The sequence below is a fragment of the Garra rufa genome, chromosome 18 (genome assembly GCF_049309525.1).
Source record: "Garra rufa chromosome 18, GarRuf1.0, whole genome shotgun sequence".
In the NCBI taxonomy this organism is placed as follows: domain Eukaryota; kingdom Metazoa; phylum Chordata; class Actinopteri; order Cypriniformes; family Cyprinidae; genus Garra; species Garra rufa.
In genome coordinates, this window is record NC_133378.1 from 1,377,263 (window position 1) to 1,395,883 (window position 18,621).

At 38.6% G+C, this 18,621-nt stretch overlaps 1 protein-coding gene across 1 annotated transcript in view; it reads left to right on the forward strand.

Annotated features, from left to right (window-relative positions):
• Nucleotides 1-806: 806 nt before the first annotated feature.
• ntsr1 (neurotensin receptor 1 (high affinity)) overlaps nucleotides 807-18,621 on the forward strand; it is a 36,239-nt gene continuing 18,424 nt past the window's right edge. Inside the window, exons 1-2 of the mRNA XM_073823762.1 lie at nucleotides 807-1,580; nucleotides 16,705-16,906. Of these exons, the coding sequence (XP_073679863.1) occupies nucleotides 912-1,580; nucleotides 16,705-16,906 (871 nt within the window). The 5' untranslated portion in view covers nucleotides 807-911. The remainder of the gene's footprint in view (nucleotides 1,581-16,704; nucleotides 16,907-18,621) is intronic.

Consider the following 18,621-nt stretch of genomic DNA (forward strand, 5'->3'; position numbering starts at 1 on the left):
GCGACAGCGTGAAGTTACAGAATCACAGCCATTCAGAAACGCAAAAGTGCACTGCACTCCCAACGAAATGGACAAGGTTACAATCTAATTCATAAATATTTAACCCTTTTTACATTATTAAAAGGAAATACTGAGTGACTGATACCACCTTTGTCATTGGAAAAACTTGGTTGGTTCGTACTGAGTTCGCAGTTTTAATGTAGCCTATGTTTGCATTAATTTATTTTCAAGATGAGGTCAGCTATCTTGTTGATTTCAGTATGGCTAAATGTCATGCAATATGATTTTCAAACTCACATTAGACACTTACATTGAAAGCACATAACCTACCTGAGATTATAATTGTCATAATTTGCATGCCGTTGTTCCAGCCGCTATCGATATTCATGTTTACGGATTTGATGTTACTCAATTCAATTTTAAGTTTTAATTTTAATTACTGATAAAAATACTGGAAACTTACAAAGTTGAGTAGAAACGAGTTACAAGTCAGAACAAAAGGTTCTATAAAATAACGAAGAGAACATTTTATTCTTAAACTAAAAATGTGAATTCAACATCCAACATATTGCTTACCGTTTAATCCAGGACATGTCAATCAAATACTCAGAACTGAGACGCTCTTTCATATATTCAAGGTTATAGCGCTGTTTCACAGAAGAAGAAAAAACACACCAATCGTTCAATGGCACTGCGTCATTGCTCAAGGTTTGCTTTAGTACGCCTCCACATCATATAAAAGCCTCTGAACGTCACGCTTTGGCAGACCTGTAAGAGTAAGTTTAGAGCAGTGGCCACCAGTTCACCACAGCTTTACGCACAGCTTTCCAAATGCACAAATGTGAAAAACTTGGCAAGGAACAGGCTTTTTGATTTCACATTCGTTATGTGTTGATATTAAAAAAACTAACATGGAGGTTAATACTACGCTATCAGGACGCAACTTCATGGACTTGCGCATCTTAACGCAGAAACTTCTCTCTTCGGCGAACCGGTCCCAGCCATTTCTGGACAATGAAACTGAGAGCGTCTCCGAGGAGGATTTGGACGTAAATACCGATATCTATTCTAAGGTTTTGGTCACTGTGATTTACGTGGTGCTGTTTGTAATCGGATGTTTAGGGAACTCGATCACCCTGTACACACTTCTCACGAGGAAATCTCTTCAGAACCTTCAGAGTACGGTGCACTATCACCTGGCGAGTCTGGCCATATCCGATCTCCTCATCTTGATCCTCTGCATGCCCATTGAGTTATACAACTTCATCTGGGTGCATCACCCGTGGGCTTTTGGGGAGGCTGTTTGTAAAGGGTACTACTTTCTGCGGGATGGCTGCTCGTATGCCACGGCGTTCAACATCGCCAGCCTGAGCGTGGAGCGCTTCATGGCCATCTGCCACCCGTTCAAGGCGAAGAGCATCATGTCGCGGAGCCGCACTAAGAAACTCATCAGCGCCATGTGGGTCGCGTCTTTTCTCCTGGCCACTCCGATGCTCTTTACCATGGGACAGCGACTGATCAAAGATGAATTTATATGCACCACAATCGTGTCCTCGATAACTGCTAAAACCGTCCTACAGGTGAGCGCGCATAACACTTTTGCATGTTTGGGATGAGTGAAGCATCTCCTTATATTTCTATATAAAGCTTTGGTTATAACTGCGTTGGATTTTGTCTTTCCTGCTGAAATAAAAAAAAAAAACACCACAGAAATTCTAATGGTTTCCACAACGAATACCATTACATACCAACTTTAAACCATTAAAACCACTGATTTTTTATTTTTATTTTTTTTCAGCAGGTTTATGCATGAATAGTATACGCTTAAGTGTCTAATGAAAAGTAACAACCTGTTGCGTAGTATCTCACGTAAATATCTTTTAATTTTAAAAACAAACATTGTCAACATCAAATACAAATTTCCACGTAAAATTTTACGCTGGTTTATTTAGTAACAGTATAAAATGTTTTTGCACATAAATAATAAACAGCACATTTGAGAAATAATACATAAGATGAAGTCTCCATTTGTACTGTTTATAATATTTGGCCGAGATACAACTATTTGAAAATGCATATTACTAATCAAAAATTAAGTTTTGATATATTTACAGTAAGAAATTTACTAAATATCTTCATGGAACATGATCTTTACTTAATATCCTAATGATTTTTGGCATAAAAGAAAAATCGATAATTTTGACCCATGCATTGTATTTTTGGCTATTGCTACAAATATACCCGTGCTACTTAAGACTGGTTTTGTGGTCCAGGGTCACATTTGTACTACATACACTACACAAGATGGAAGCCTGAGTAAACAGCATTGCTTAAAATGACGGTATGGCTCATGTGTGCCATCCACCAGACAGTTCAAATCAAATGAGAGTGAGATAAAAACAAAATGTCCAACATAACATTGAAGTCCAGGTTGACAAAATGTCAGCAAGTCCAGACATGCTGATGTGCCAGTCCAAACAGAATAAGTACAAGTAAAAACTAAAATGTCCAAACAAGCAGTCTCTGCTGGAGTGATGAAACAAACCATGATTACAGTTACGCAGTTCCAGTACCCAAAACAGTACAATGCAACAGCCAGCCGAGTACCAGGCCAATAGGTGTCAGTGTTAAGTTCAAAACCACCAGTATTATAGGAACAAATAAAACAGGTGAACATAAACAAAAACATACACAGTCTATCTTTAAAATGTGTATCTATTTCTGTTTAAACAAAATTACTTTTGTTGATTTAACCTAATGCAGTCGGGTTGATTCAGTCATATTTAAAACAGTTTGCAGTGTATTGTGTTTTATTCTAAACCAAACAAGGACCGGTTAAGTTATTTAATATGTATTATGCCCCGTGATTATTTTGGAATTGCAAATGAAAGGTTGATTTGAAATGTTCAATGAAATGTTGATTATTCAAACACATTAAAATGTGGAGCAGCAGGGTCCTTACTGCTTCTGTTGTGAGCACCGATAGTCATGAAAGTCAAAATAAATCAGTCATTCTAATGAATTCAACTGCGTCGCCTTTTGTAAGTCTACCGCAACCCATATCTGTAAGTTTGAGTAACAGGTGTCAGAATTTGCTCAAAAATAAAGATTTGCTATCTTACAAAAATGGAAAGCACTTACAGTGCCCTAAAGTAAATCCTGATTGCCTGGAAATGGAGACATTATGCTTTGTTTCTTGGAAAATTGCCCTTGCAGCCCTAAACCTTGCGCTTGCCTTATTCTTTTCTATTATACCACTGAATCTAATTTAGTTTGGAACACAATCCATTTACAAGGACAGGAGGCCTCCTGCTTGTAACACTCAGCTCTTTAACTTTCTATATTTGATAGAAAGAAAACACAGGTTGAAACTGAAAACAAGCACACCTGTTGAGTTCTAGGCAAGAAATACATGAAAATTACACTTAATTCTATATGAAAAAATATTAAAGCATTTAGTCCTCGAAATGCATGTAGATAATTGGAGCTCATAGCACAGCAGACACAGCCGGTGAGTCACGATCTGAATCAGGTGGAGTGCTGTGCATTACTGAAAAACAAGGAGATAAAACATGAAAATAGAAAAAAGGGATGCACACCAAAACGAGGCAAAGATGCAGAAAAACTGGAGTTGATTCTGAATTGGTTCTGACAAATTCCATCAGTCACTGAGTGTGTGTATCATCCTGAGATCTTTTAGTCAAAGGAATGATAGTTGCAATAGCAGCTGTTTGCTACAGGACAAATAGTTTATCATGCTTCAATCTTGGCAAATTGGTTACTGCAGAAAACCCCAAGATGTCCTCTTTTATATACAGAAGGTTTCACAATATGAAAAATGATCCAGTATTACATATTGCTAGAGCAATACCTGAAATTCAGGTGCCCTGTGAGGCACGAAATTGCGAAAAGAACACATAAATGGTCTTTTATTGCTTTTTGAGATGTGGTATGACATAAATATGTATGATACTAAAGTCTTTCTGTTCAGTAATGGCTTCTTGAATATGAGCATCTGTACAGGTGCACTGTACCTTTCACCTCTTTCTGTTTGTTGTTGTGATCTTTCTTATTGCACAGTTTTAAAATTATTCTAGTACTGCACTTGAAAGTACATGGATAAAAACACAAATAAAATAAGACTGGCATATATATATAGAAGCAGGCAGTGCTGTTGGCGAGGATAGGTGGCTGATAGCTGATATTGGCTTGGCACTGTGTTCTGGCAGATGTTTAGAACTCATCTCACCGTAAAGAGAGGGGGAGAAGGAGGGTTGAGTCAAAGTTTTCAGCTTGTGACACTTCACCCTCTTTATTCAACAGTACAACACCATTCAGAAAGCACAGCTTTCTGGATACAACACAACAGGACACCTGCAAGAAACATCTCAAAGAAAGGCATAGACACAAATAGATTTCACATTTCACTGCTGAGGAGTGAGCAGTGTCAAAACAGTTTGCATGAATGTAATGGGAATATATATATATAACGTGCAACAGTCCTTTCTGGTCCTCGAATCTGATTGGCTAATAGGAGTGCGGTATTAAAGCGATATCAGAACTCCAACAGCCGTTTCACAGTTTGTAATCATATCACTCCGCTTGTGGTACTTCTTACGAGTGTTAGTCTTAGCGAGTGTCATGGTGGACGCCCAAATACAGTATAATTTTATAAATATTACTGTTTTTGTGTCATGGGATGTAGTTTTAAGAGGTTTTCAGGAAAGAATGTACTTGTTTATAGTTCAAATATAAATAATAAAAGATAATAAAGATAGTGTCTATTTGAAAATTTGCGTCAACGTCGGACATCTGATGGCTCTGTAGTGGTCAAACATGAGATATAACAAATCGTTTTGGCAAAATCTCATCATGTTTATGTAAATTCAATGCTGTATATCAGAGCGCTGCCTATGAAATTTTGACTGAATTGTCTAGAAACTTTTATGATGGCTGTTGTTGTTGCTTATTGAATATTCTTATTAAATATATAATATTTTATATAAATAATAGTGGTATTTAATACGGTATTTTCTAAAAATAATAGTAGTATTTAATAGTAGTGTTTAGTATAGAAAAAATACACCTTCCAGAATCTGCAAAATGTTAATTATTTCACGAAAAAAAGAGGGATCATACAAAAATGCATGTTATTTTTTATTTAGTACTGACCTGAATAAGACATTTCACATAAAAGGTGTTTACATATAGTCCATATAAGAAAATAATAGTTGAATTGATAAAAACGACCCCAATAAAAAGTTAATAGACTTGATTCTTAATGTTTTGTTTGTTTGTTTGTTAAGTAATAGTTGTTCATGAGTACCTTTTTTTGTCCTGAACAGTTAAACTGCCCGCTGCTCTTTAGAAAAATCCTTCAGGTCCTACAAATTCCTTGTTTTTTCAGCATTTTTGTGTATTTGAACCCTTTCAAACACAATGCATTAAAAGCCGGGGGGTGAAAACTTTTTGAATTTGAAGATCAGGGTATTTTTAACTTATTTTGTCTTCTGGGAAACATGTAAGTATCTTTTATAGCTTCTGAAGGGCAGTACTAAATGAAACGATATGAACAATATAAAATTTAGGCAAAATAAGAAAAATGTACAGATCTTCATTCTGTTCAAAAGTTTACACCCCTGGCTCTTAAAGCATCGTTTTACTTTTTTATTTATTTACTTGTAAAAAGAAATTAACACGTTTAGATTTCCGTTTCAAATAAATCTTGCAGTGTACATGTTGTATCTTTCGACAGGTTTCCTTGCCACTTTTGTCTTTATCTATTATTATTTATCTGTTTTTTATTCCGATTTATTCGTTTTTATAATATTTTTTACTTAAGACATATTCTATTGCAATTGTCTCGACAAAAATCATTTTAAAACTAGCCTAGACAGCCCACCCGAAAAATATATTTGCTTCCCGAGCACACCAGGAAATAAATGTAAGACGACACATGTCAGTGAGCACAAGAATCAGCAAAGATAGAGATGACGTCTGTCTGTGTCTCTGCACAGTGAGCTAAGAGTGCACAGTGTATATCTGTATATCTGCTGCTGAGAGAGAGATAGATTGTTTGTAAGACGGGTTGTTTGGTGCATTTTGGAGATACTTGGTATGGGCTTTCTAGAAAAGTGTAGGTTGGGATAAACAGTTCTATATTTATATGCTAGGAACATTTTCTAAAAACCTTAAACATAAAAAAAAAACACAAATTAAAACGGCACACTTTGTATAATTACTGCTAGTTATTAACAGTTGTTGGTATTGTAGGTAGATCGCATTGATTTTCTCTGTCCAACACTTCATTCATAAAGCTATAATTACATGTTGTGAAGCATCTGTGTCCCTCATATAAACCTGCCAGAGATTTTTACTGTTTGTCACAATCAGTGGTCAGCCAGGAAAACACAGCCAGAGAGCTTGGCTGTCTGTATGCTTGGGAGAAGTGAAGGTGTAGTGCAAATGAAAGTGACACAGAACAGACTTTCGTGCGAATCTGTAAAATGTCAGTTGCATTTTGAGTTTGTTCTCAGTGGCCTTGAGTGGCAAGATATGCTGTTACTTTTGTCCAAGATCCTGTCCGAGGTGTGAATTAGACAGTCAAAGTGCTTCAAAGTAATCACAGGTGCTCTCTTTACTCCAAACACCTTCACAGACATCAGGGCAGCAGATACTATCTGACAGCCAAGATCTAAACCTCAGCCAAGAGTTCGTCAAAGAGAGGTGGAGAGATGGAGTCAAGGCCAAAGAAAGAGGGGAAAGGATAACTTTCAACATGATATCTTTTAGTAAGTAAATAAGATGGAATGAGACAGAGTGTTGGCAGGATGAATCTTTTTCTTTTCCTCACATCATAAGTGACGCTAGTCCTGAATGTTTTTAGTAAAGCTCTGACTGATTTATCAGCTTGTGTTTTTCATGCCTCATCAATTTTGTCACAAATCAAACAGAGCTTTAGTACTGCTCTATAAATAAGATACAGTATAGCAAGTAACATATTCGACTTATTTGATTATAATATCTGGTAAGTACTGTGCCACAAAGTGAAGCTTGTTTAAATTGACATTGGTCCATCCATATGCACTGTCTCCCTGGGATCATATTAATGTGTGACATATTAATATTAGGGGCATATTAATGTGTGATATGAATCCTATGTGTATGTGTGTTAATGTGAATAAAAGCATTAATTAAATCAGTTCATTATATAAAGAGTACTGTATCTCTTCACAAGACTTGGAATAAATAAAACGAATGATTCATATGGATTTGTTGGATTTTACAATGCTTTATGACCTTTTGGGATCTTCTAAGTTTTGGTTATCCAGACTTTCAATATAGGAACACATAGTACCTAAAGACATATTGTCACGATCGCCAACACTGCTACTACCTTCCCTGGGCCGAGAATACTCAGAATTCCTGGTCCGGTGAGCCGTCAGAGGTATACAGCTCTGTTAACGAAATTCCACACCAACAATCTCAGTCGCTAATCTTGTGACAGACATAAGTGTAAAGTGAATGATGACAGAATTTAAATTTTTTGTAAAACTATCTGCTTTAAGATTCTATGAATGTATACATAAATAAAAATAGCTGATTAAATAAAACTGTCATCTGTTTATGATACTTTGTATGTTTTTTTTTCTTTTTTACAATGGAAATCAATGATAACCCAAAACTGTTTGATTACCATTTTTTAATTTATTTGTTTATTTAGTTATTTTGAGTGAACTATACCTTTAAAAACAACTTTAGATATGGGCGCTCCTGAGGTGTTTTATGCAATAGCCTACACAGGCTGAATGATATCAACAGCATAAGTAATTTCAGAGTAAGAGGAGATCATTTATTACATGTTGATGCAGTATTACAAAGCAATGTTTCTGAAGCTTTGTGGCAATGCAGTGTTTAGTCTATTCTCTCTGCCTTTTCATAAAGTGCATACTGGTGCATTAAAGGTACATATTAGTAAAGGTTGAAAAGGTACCGGCCAGTGACAGCTTTTAAACCTTTTTTTTTTCTGAGAGTGCAGTAAAACCAAGAACATGTCATCTTGAATGTTTTCAGTCATTTTACTTTACAATCACTCCATTTTCTTCTAATACACAAACACTGGCTTTATTCAGCCTATGTATTTAAGAAAGAAAGATAATTAAGATTATGAGAAGAAAAACTGCATAGGAGACAAAAGACAAATAAACAAACAAACAGTGTTCTGTCAGTAACCATAGAAACCTCACTAATCCACCCTGGGCTTTAACACACACAATGGACATGTGCTGCTATTTGAAGTGAACAAATATGAATTAATATTGCTCATAACTCTTAAGGGCCACACTTGCAGGTTGCAGCTATACACCACAGTCCAGGATTTAGCTAATTACCTCATTAGAGCCTCTAAGGGTCATTAATTGGTTAAATCAAACTGCACGGTCCTCGACTTCAACAAATGTGTACAAGGCACAAAGAGCTCATTTGAATAATTCCAACCTATTGCAGTGCTACAACTGTGTTTTATTAACACGCACGGCTGTGCCTGTTGCTCCATTAGTCTGTTTATCGTCTGTTTCATAAGAACCTCTTCTCGCTCTCTGTTGTATTCCCATTATCTATGGGTTTTTCAGTTTGATGTAGTTGCCTGGTGGGATCAGTGGCTTTACTGAGTGAGGCAGCTTATAAATCCATTGATGATGAAAAACAAAAATGAACAGGCAGCTAATCTGTTTAACAAGTCAAAATGCATTTGCCCCAGCTTTAAAGGTGCTGTGCTGAGTAAACAGAGAACTTAATTATGAGTTCTGCTCAGGTGGTCTCACATTGGACACAAAAAATGAACAGAATTATAACTGTGAAATTAATATTTAACACAGAAGGGAGAGAATTCAAGAAAAAAGACAGCAAATGCATACATTAACTAGCTAATTGTAAAGATACAAATTCTCCTGTGATTTCTGCTGCCATCTTGTTTCAAAGAATACATGATGTTAAAAACAAGACTACACTTTAAACCCTAAAAATGAATACCATTTCTGCAATTGGCAATCAAAAACCGTGCTGACACACAAATTCAAAAGTTGTCCCTTGAAGAAACTTTATGACAGGAAAATCGAACGCTCATTCGCTCTCGTCTGCTTTGTCAGAGATTGCAACATTCCGTGTTTCTGGTGAGTTTGAATGACAAATGTGCACATAGTGGATCAGGATAATAATCTAGATAACAGACAGGAACGGACAAACAACAACGTGATATAAACAAAAGTCTTTAATAATCCACAGGGAGGTACAGGAAACACAGGAGAACACCAAAAACACATGAGGTAACAACAATGCCAGACAAGGAACTAAGCAAACACACCAACTTATAAAGACACACTGATTAATGATGACAGGTGTAGGGAATCACGCTAACGAGGGGAGAAACCAATACGCACAGTACAGCGGGGGGAGACACTGGGAGAAACCAACATATAATCAGTCCAGGGGTGTGACAGCGCGTTCACAACAGCCGGCAAGTGACGCGCCAACAATGGGTGAACTATCCCTTTAAGGGCTTATTGATAAAAGTAGGGGGCAGGTTAAGGCGGGATGCACTTTTTTCCAGGGGTTTCAGAAGAGTGCAATCGATACTGCGTCACCAGGCAGGCGTGGCCTATTTGAGAATTTGCATAGGTCACCGATCATGAGCAGTTGGGGAAAAGCCATTTGCTTCAGATACCTCCACGATCGCAGGGGTTTTGTGCCCTTCATATTCATATACAGTGTCTTGAAATACCTTTTCACGATCGCAGGGGTTTCGTACTCTTCATATTTATATTCATAATATACAGTGTCTTGAAATACCTGTCCACGATCGGAGAGAGGGCAGCGTTTCGTGCCAGATACCCTTCATGTTGTAAACCATGATTAATTTTCGTAAATAGACGCTACACGTTTTACATTTCTATAAGGGCTGTTTATTTGTTTTCGAAAATCGTTTAAATGTAAGATTTTAAAACATAAAAATAACCTGTATGACTGTGTTGTCCTTCATTATCCATCAGTGCTGATCCTAGGTTTTGAAACGCCCACGCAAAAAAAATGATTTACTGCGCATGATCGGTGACCTCTCTTAATAATTTTTCTTTTTAGAAAGGGGCGTTTTCCCAACGTCCCCAGAAACGCCCATTTTACGTCGTGGTAATGAAACCCCTGGAATTTAGTGAATGCCAGGTTAAGGCGCTTATCGATAAAAGTTTAAAAATCTTAATCATATAAGAGATTTGTAAATATTTAGTTTTTAAGCTAAAAAATACAAATCAATATTTAAGTTTAAAATGTTAAAATATGTTCAAACTGTACATTTCAGCATCAATAAGAGGGTACAAAAGTTTTGTGTCTAAACGTTCTAAACATATGTATAAACAATGAGACCAGGCTGGCAGATCCCAGGATCATACATTTGCGCTTGCTCGGAAAGAACTGACCTAAATTAGAAATTGTCCTCTATGTCATGTCTATTCAGTGCTTGCCGTGTTTGCCACAGTGTGTATGAATTGTCTTCATTTTGGTGGTTTTCTCATAAATATTTGTAATGCAATCGTTTGCAGTTCATTTAATTCATTCATCAGGGTTTCATTAAATTAATTAGATTTTTTTTTTTTCAATTTATGCACAGCCCTAATCATATTATTTTTTCTAAATGTTATTATGAAACACTATTATCTCTGGAACATGAAGCCAGAGCCTTGTACTGCTGCTTTAGTGTCTAGACTAAATAAAAAGAAAGTGAGCATCTTCAGTCAAGGTGTAGCTAATCCAAGCAGGGCTGCAGGAACCTGAGCACAGGGTCCTCGAACAAGCAGACCCTTGAGCGGAATTTGATTTGCCACATGATTTGTTTGCTTATTCGAGTGTGCATGCACTGTTGCCTAAGTGAGCATACCTGCTGGAAAGCTTTGATAGAGAAATGATATGGGAATGTCATTTTTCCAGGACATTCTTAGACAAACATTCATAGACAGTCACAGTGCAGACCTACCTCACCTTTCTAAACATGAATCACAAACAAGCATAATATCCTTTCTGTGAGAATCTTCTGCCTATATTGGTGCATTTGCACAATGCATAAATAAATCATGTATAAGTATGCGGCTGGGGTTCTTCATTATACCAACACTATCATTCAGATCAATCTGAATTGTCTCAAAACACAATTGTCCATTTAATAAGGTGGCTGAACTCTGCAGTTCCCATGGAGATGGGCTTTTTGTAGGTTGAAGGTAAGTTTAAAAGAAACAGTGCGTGCAATCACACACAAAACATTCCATCTGTGATGGCTATGCAATCAAACAAGAATAAAAGCATGAAGTTTTTCTGCCATGTCTTCTTGCCATGACTGAATAATAGATTGTTTGACAAGGCTTGTAGAATTTTTTAAAAGTTTGCTTACTCCCGAAAGTAATTTCTGCCATATTGATCTACATTGGAATGCCATTATCTCTTTAAAGATATCGATAATGGCTGGCCAGGCTTTTGCATCTCATTGAACTCAGCTGAAGTATCCCTAAAGAAATCACATTTGTTTGCCAATACACCCATGGGTTAGTTATATTGCAGACCCACCCTCTTAATTTTGTTTGTGTTTGTGAAAGTGTCAGGATTATGTCTGTGTTTTGTCCTGGGGTCCGTTCTTCGTACCTCGCTAACTCAGTTAGCTGGATTTGATTGTTGACGATTTGGCATGATCTTGGATTGTTTGGTTCTTCGAAGCTCATCCTGGACTTGCTGTCATAGCAACAGGTGCGCAAGCTTAAACCTGCTCTGGAGCAGGTTTATTTCATGTAAACAGGATTTAGGCTGCGCTCCTGGTGGGTTATGATTGGTTGAAATGGCGAGGTCACATCTGATTGGTTAAAGAGCACGACTGACGCGGACTGACTCACGTGGGAAAAGAAAAGTATCTTGCAAGAAAGTGTATCCTGGGGGGAAAAAAATCACAGGTTCCAAAAAATATTTGGCAGCACAACTGTTGATATTATCCAACATTGATCATTCTAATAATAAATCAGCATATTAGAATGATTTCTGAAGGATCATGTGACACTTAAGACTGGAGTAACAGCTGATAAAAATTCAGCTTTTCATCACAGGAATAAATTCTATTTTAAAGTATGTTAAAATATATTAAAAAAAACATTATTTTATATTGTAAAAACATTTTGCAATATTACTGTTTTTTCTGTATTTTTAATCAAATAAATGCAGCCTTGATGAGCAGAAGAGACTTCTTTAAATTAGACTATTACAAGTCTTACTGACCCCAAACTTTTGAACGGTAGTGTATAAAAATAAATAAAAATATAAATAGAATAACATATCAAGGTAACATGTAACATGGGCAGCATTAACGCATTTAATTTGTTCACTACTTTTTGCCAGCCCTCTCTCCTTGCTTTTGCAGCCTTTGCAGTGTTCCCTTGCGTTTTAATCAAACTCTGAAACTCCTGAAATCCCTCACTCAAGAGTTCTTGGTCTGCTGCAGAAAAATACTGAGTGTGCTCCGTCGTCATGTTCACCGACCAATCAAAGAGTTGCCGATCAATGTTTCTACTATCGATACGTAGCCCCTTTTAAACCACCCAGTGATCTCAGATTACTTCATCCAGCTATACTAATCATCAACAACAGGTGCGTTCGGAGAACCGGAATAGCGAGCTCATAGTTAGTGCGATGATTTGATCTTGGATGTGTCATTTGATCTTGGATGTAGTAAGCTAGGTACGAAGAACGGACCCCTGTTCTGGTTTTTCCCCCTCTGTTTCCAGTACTTTTGGTTTTTCCCTTTGCTCCCCCTTTTGGTTTTGTGGTTTTAGTTCAGTCTTGCCCATATTTGTATTTCCCCCTCGTCATCTTGTTAGCTTGTTTGTGACCACGCCTTGTTTTTCAGTGTATTTAAGAGTCTGTGTTGCACTCCCCATTTGTCGGTCAATGATTATGTTACTTCCGTTTGTAACGTTACATGTTCTCATTTGAAGCGTTTGTTTGTTTAACTTTTAATAAACTGTTTAGTTCATCTACTCCGGATCTCCTCCTCCATCTCCACTCCTCAACCCAGCCTGATTGTGACAGATTGACCGACCCAATACAAGATGAACCAGGCTGAGGACCTCCTTTGGAACTTGCATCAAGGTGAGCGTTCGCTGGAGGAATATGTGGAGGAGTTTTTGAGCGTTTACCATCTGGTGGGATGGAGTGACAAGATGGTTAACGCATGTTTCCAGATGGGACTCAAAGATGATAGTTTGTTTAATTTGATTACTCCTAGTGATTGCTACCGTCCTGTAGCAGATTTAGTAAATTTTGTTCTTGATTTATGTGATTCCCCATTCCAAGTCATGGTGGAGGATGGTAATCCTCCTCCCATCTGGAAACATGCAGTCACCCCATCTCACCAAAAGCCAAAACCCTCCGCATATCACTCTAGCGACCTCACTCCCTTGTCCCCCACGTGTCCCCAAGTCCTCCTAAGCCCCACGATGGTCCTCATCCCAGGCTTCCTCTCCGCGCTCAAGCCCGTCAGCCAAGATGGCTGCCGCGTCAGCTCACAAAATGGCCGCCATGCCAGCCAGCAAGATGGCTGCAACGCCAGCGTCAGCTCACAAGATGGCCGCCGCGTCAGCTCACAAAATGGCCGCCACGCAAGCAAGATGGCTGCAACGCCAGAGTCTGCAAGCAAATTGGCCGCCATGTTATTATCTGCTCTCAAGATGGCTACCACGCCAGAGTCTGCACGCAAGACGGCCTCCGTTCCTGAATCCTCGGCCAAGATGGCCACCAAGCCTGAATCCCTGGCCAAGATGGTCGCCGTGCCTGAGTTCCCGGCCAAGGTGGCCGACATTTCCGAGTTCCCGGCCAAGAAGGCCGTCAAGCCTGAATCCCTGGCCAAGATGGCCGTTGTTCCTGAGTCCCTGGCCAAGATGGCCGCCGTTCCTGAGTTCCCGGCCAAGATGGCCGCCAAGTCTGAATCCCTGGCCAAGATGGCTGTTGTTCCAGAGTCCCTGGCCAAGATGGCTGCCAAGCCTGAATCCCTGGCCAAGATGGCCGTTGTTCCTGAGTCCCAGGCCAAGATGGCCGCCAAGCCTGAGTCCCCGGCCAAGATGGCCGCCAAGCCTGAATGTGCACTCAAGATGGCTACCGTCAAGTCAGAATCTCCGCTGGTTCCGCCCAGTCTCCCAGAGTCTTCGCTGGTTCCGCCCAGCCCTCCAGTGACCGCGCGGCCAGAGCCTGCTCTTCCAGAGTCTCCGCTGGAGACGCCCAGCCCTCCAGAGTCTCCACTGGGGTCATCCAGTCCTCCAGAGCCCGCTCCTCAAGAGCGCCGTCCAGAGCCCGCTCCTCAAGAGCGCCGTCCAGAGCCCGCTCCTCAAGAGCCGGAGCTCTCTCCTGCGCGCCCTCCAGAGCCGGAGCTCTCTCCTGCGCGCCCTCCAGAGCCGGAGCTCTCTCCTGGGTGGACTATACCTTAAGTTTCCCCAAGAATTTTTTGGGGGGGCTACTCCCATGATCAGCCATGGCCTCCTGGACTGTTTACTCGGCCATGGTCTCCTGAGCCCCCAGATCCGCCATGGCCACCTGGACTGTTTACACGGCCATGGCCTCCTGAACTATTGACCCGGCCGTGGCTTCCTGAGCCCCCAGATCCGCCATGGCCTCCTGGACTGTTTATCCGGCCTTGGCCCCCTGAGCTTCCTGACCCGCCATGGCCACCTGAGCTCCCTGATCCGCCCTGGAGACCACCCCTGTATCCTGTGTCCCCTGTATCCCTACCTAGCGGTCTCCAGGGCGCCCACATTACCACCTGGTAATGTCAGGATTATGTCTGTGTTTTGTCCTGTTCTGGTTTTCCTAGTGTTTTTCCCCCTCTGTTTCCAGTACTTTTGGTTTTTCCCTTTGCTCCCCCTTTTGGTTTTGTGGTTTTAGTTCAGTCTTGCCCATATTTGTATTTCCCCCTCGTCATCTTGTTAGCTTGTTTGTGACAATGCCTTGTTTTTCAGTGTATTTAAGAGTCTGTGTTGCACTCCCCGTTTGTCGGTCAATGATTATGTTACTTCCGTTTGTAACGTTACATGTTCTCATTTGAAGCTCCTGGTTTGTTTATTTGTTTGTATTTCAGTGTTTCTTTTAATAAACTGTTTAGTTCATCTACTCCGGATCTCCTCCATCTCCACTCCTCAACCCAGCCAGATTGTGACAGGATTCTTCTCTGCATTCTCATTTTTTTTGTTCAGCATGAGGACTGATCTAACAAACATAATTAGTGAGACAGCCTGCAGTTATGTAATACGTAATTATCCCATTAAAGTTCTTAAAGCCATTAGTACATAAGCAAACACAAAGTGTTAGAACATAAATTAAAAATGCTTACGTAAAATGTGTTTTAAAATGATGGATAAGGATGAAGCATATAAATATTTAGCTTTTTGCTAAATCGTTTGAAGAAAACAACATCATTAAAAGTGTCTAAATCATTTAAATGTGCATCTGAAACAAGTAATTAAGCATTTAATGAAAAACTTTGCGGCCTTTACAATGTAATAATCACCAAATATGACACAAAGTCCACTTTGTAGGAAACTTTAAGCGATTAGAGCCAAATTTGTACTTACTCATGGTTTGTCAGCTATGCACAAAAAAAGCTATGCACAGAAATCAAGTTAGCACCCAAGTCCTCTTACTGGTGAAATCCTAAGGCAATTTTTAAAATCGCTTTTTAGTCCTGTTTGGTTTTAATTAGTAGCCCTGGCCCAACCTTGCAGTAACAAGTATAAAAGAACATGTTCAGCTCTAACATCGCTGACCTTTCTCATTAGAGACTTTAAATATTCCCATCCTCTTTCCCTTCAATAGGTTTTTGATGTTTTGAAAAAAAAATGCCTGAGTTTTTTTTTCCTGCAGATCCTTTTTATGTTTCTCAGTCTGGAAGGAACAGTGCTGGGCTCTTAAACTCAAATCATCTGCTGAACACCAATTTAACATGACTGCCTAAACCAATCCCATGTTCTTCTAAATTATCGCTAAGGAGTATTTCAGTAGTCTTGGCAAAATCTCTGTTTTGTCATGCAGTGCAGATGTCAGAATGCATGAGATTAATTTGCTTTGGCAACAGTGAAAAAAATGGAAAGGAACAAAAGATCAGCCAGTGCATAATGGAATGATGGATTTAGGAATGTGAGCAGTTCGAGAAAACCCACACATCTTGCAGTAATAATTACTGTGTCTGTGTGTGTGGATGCATTTTGGGGTAGTTGAGTTTATCAAGAGGTGTCATAAGGACCTTCTTATCCAGGTGGAAGAATGATAAAAATGATAATGGCTCAAAAAGTAAGAAAAAACATTATTATTCGACATACTCATGTGTGACTTCCAGGAAAAGTATGTAATTATGCAATAAATAAAATGCATGCATTTAAAATGTTTTCACACACATTCTTTAATTTAATTAAAATTCAGTCCAACTGACTTCTGGTCTTTTATCATACACACCCTGGCATTTCATGCCAAATGGAGATATCATTGTGCAGTTCTTTAGGGTCTGCACAGGTCTCAAAATAAACCTAAAACTGCTTTTCATAAAAATATGACAGTCCAAAAAATAAAAAAATAATAATAAATAAAAGTCATTTGCCTAAATAATTCTCTCTTTTTCCTTGTTTCCTTCTCCTCAAGGTAAATGCCTTCCTGTCCTTTGTGGTTCCTATGGCAGTGATCTCGGCATTAAATGGAGTCATAGCCAGTCAGCTGCTGCGTATGTTTCGGGAGTCCGCTCAGGACAATCGCTTCTGTATCATTGGAGGCAACACTACTATGCTCAGTGTTGCCGTTGAACCCAACCGTGCCCAATCAATGCGCCACGGAGTCATGGTGCTGCGTAAGTACCATTATATTTTCTCAAGTATACGGTATAATGGTATAAATTAATATAAAACATATGCATACAATCAGTAGTAAACAAGAGAAAAATTTGATATATTAAACAAGATCAAACACTTTTGTGATGGTGAATTTCCAACAGTGATAGTACCTTCTGTTTTAAGTAATCAATAAATTATCTTATGCTACGATTCAAACATTTGGGTCAGTAAGATTATCTTTTTTTATATATATAATAAATGTATATTTTTATTCAGTAAGGATGCAATAAATCGGTCAAAAGTTACAGTAAAGACATTATGTTACCAAAGATTTCTATTTCAGATAAATGCTGTTCTTTTGAACATCATCACCAAACACCTTGTACATTCACTACATGGACAAAAGTATTGGGACACCCCCTTCTTTAGAACAGAAAAGATCACTTCCAAAACTGTGGCAACAAATATGGAAACGTAATTAATGTATTTAAAAATTGTATTTCCATCTCTGTTGCAACAGTTTTGGAAGTATCTAAAATTACTGTACCCTTATGTACAAGTCATTGGTGTTTGATGATGTGTGTTTTAGCTCAAGGTCAGCATTTAAGGTTCAGCTGGGATTAGGACTTGGTTTTATGCAGACCAGTCAAGTTCTTCCACACTGACTGAATCAATCATTTGAATTTGAACCTTGCCTTATGCACATTGTCATGTTAGAATATAAAAGGGTCCAGTCTAAACTGTTGCTATAAAATTATAAGCACACAATTCCCTAAAATATCATTGTTTGCTTAAACATTAAGATTTGTACTCATGGAAATTCTGTTCATTAGAAGGGGGTGTCCCAATACTTTTGGCAATATAGTGTAGCTGTGCATTATCTTTGTTTTTCCACATTCCAGTCAGTCTGTGTATTAGGCCCGGTTTACACTAGTTTAACACAACGTTTTAAAATGAAAATGATCCTCATCTACACTGGCGTTTCAGAAACGATCTGAACACAACCAAAAACGCATGTCACATGACTATTCAGGCTTCATTAAGGATGTAATTTAAGAGAAGTAACCTTAACAAAATTGACTGTTATTCCTTGGGGTGTAAAATACTGCAATTTATTTTTTTACTTTGCAATTTAAAAGGGGTCCTATTATGCATTTTTTTACTTTTTGAATTTTAGTCAGTGTGTGGTGTGTATGTTTGGGCATAAAAAGATCTACAAAGTTACAAATCTCAAAGTCCACTCCAAAAGAAGATTATTATTATTATTTTTTTTAAATCACTTTTCAAGAACTACAACGAACGGCTTATTTGGACTACACAGCACTGTTTTCTGGATGTTATGATGTCACAAAGCTCATTAGAATATCATTCAAATAAATCCCACCTAAGGAAATCCTAATGGTTGGGGGTGCCACGGGAATAAATGTTATGTTCCAGGTTGTGCACTGGATGTTAAATGCAGGAATGGGTTGGTGTCTGTACTCAGAAAGGCACGGAAAGCAAATAATGCATTCTAATAAAATAAGGCGAGCCACTGAAGGGACATGGTTAGCTTATTGCTAGCGGTTACATTGCAGTAGATTTCACTTACCACATAAACAGAGTAAGAAGAGATGACTGCGCGGATGATGGCGAATGATTTACAGATCCTGAGCACCACTAACAAGCATTTAAAGTTGTAAAATATGTGGTAAGTACTGCCACTGTAGTATAACGTTACACAGAGCACATG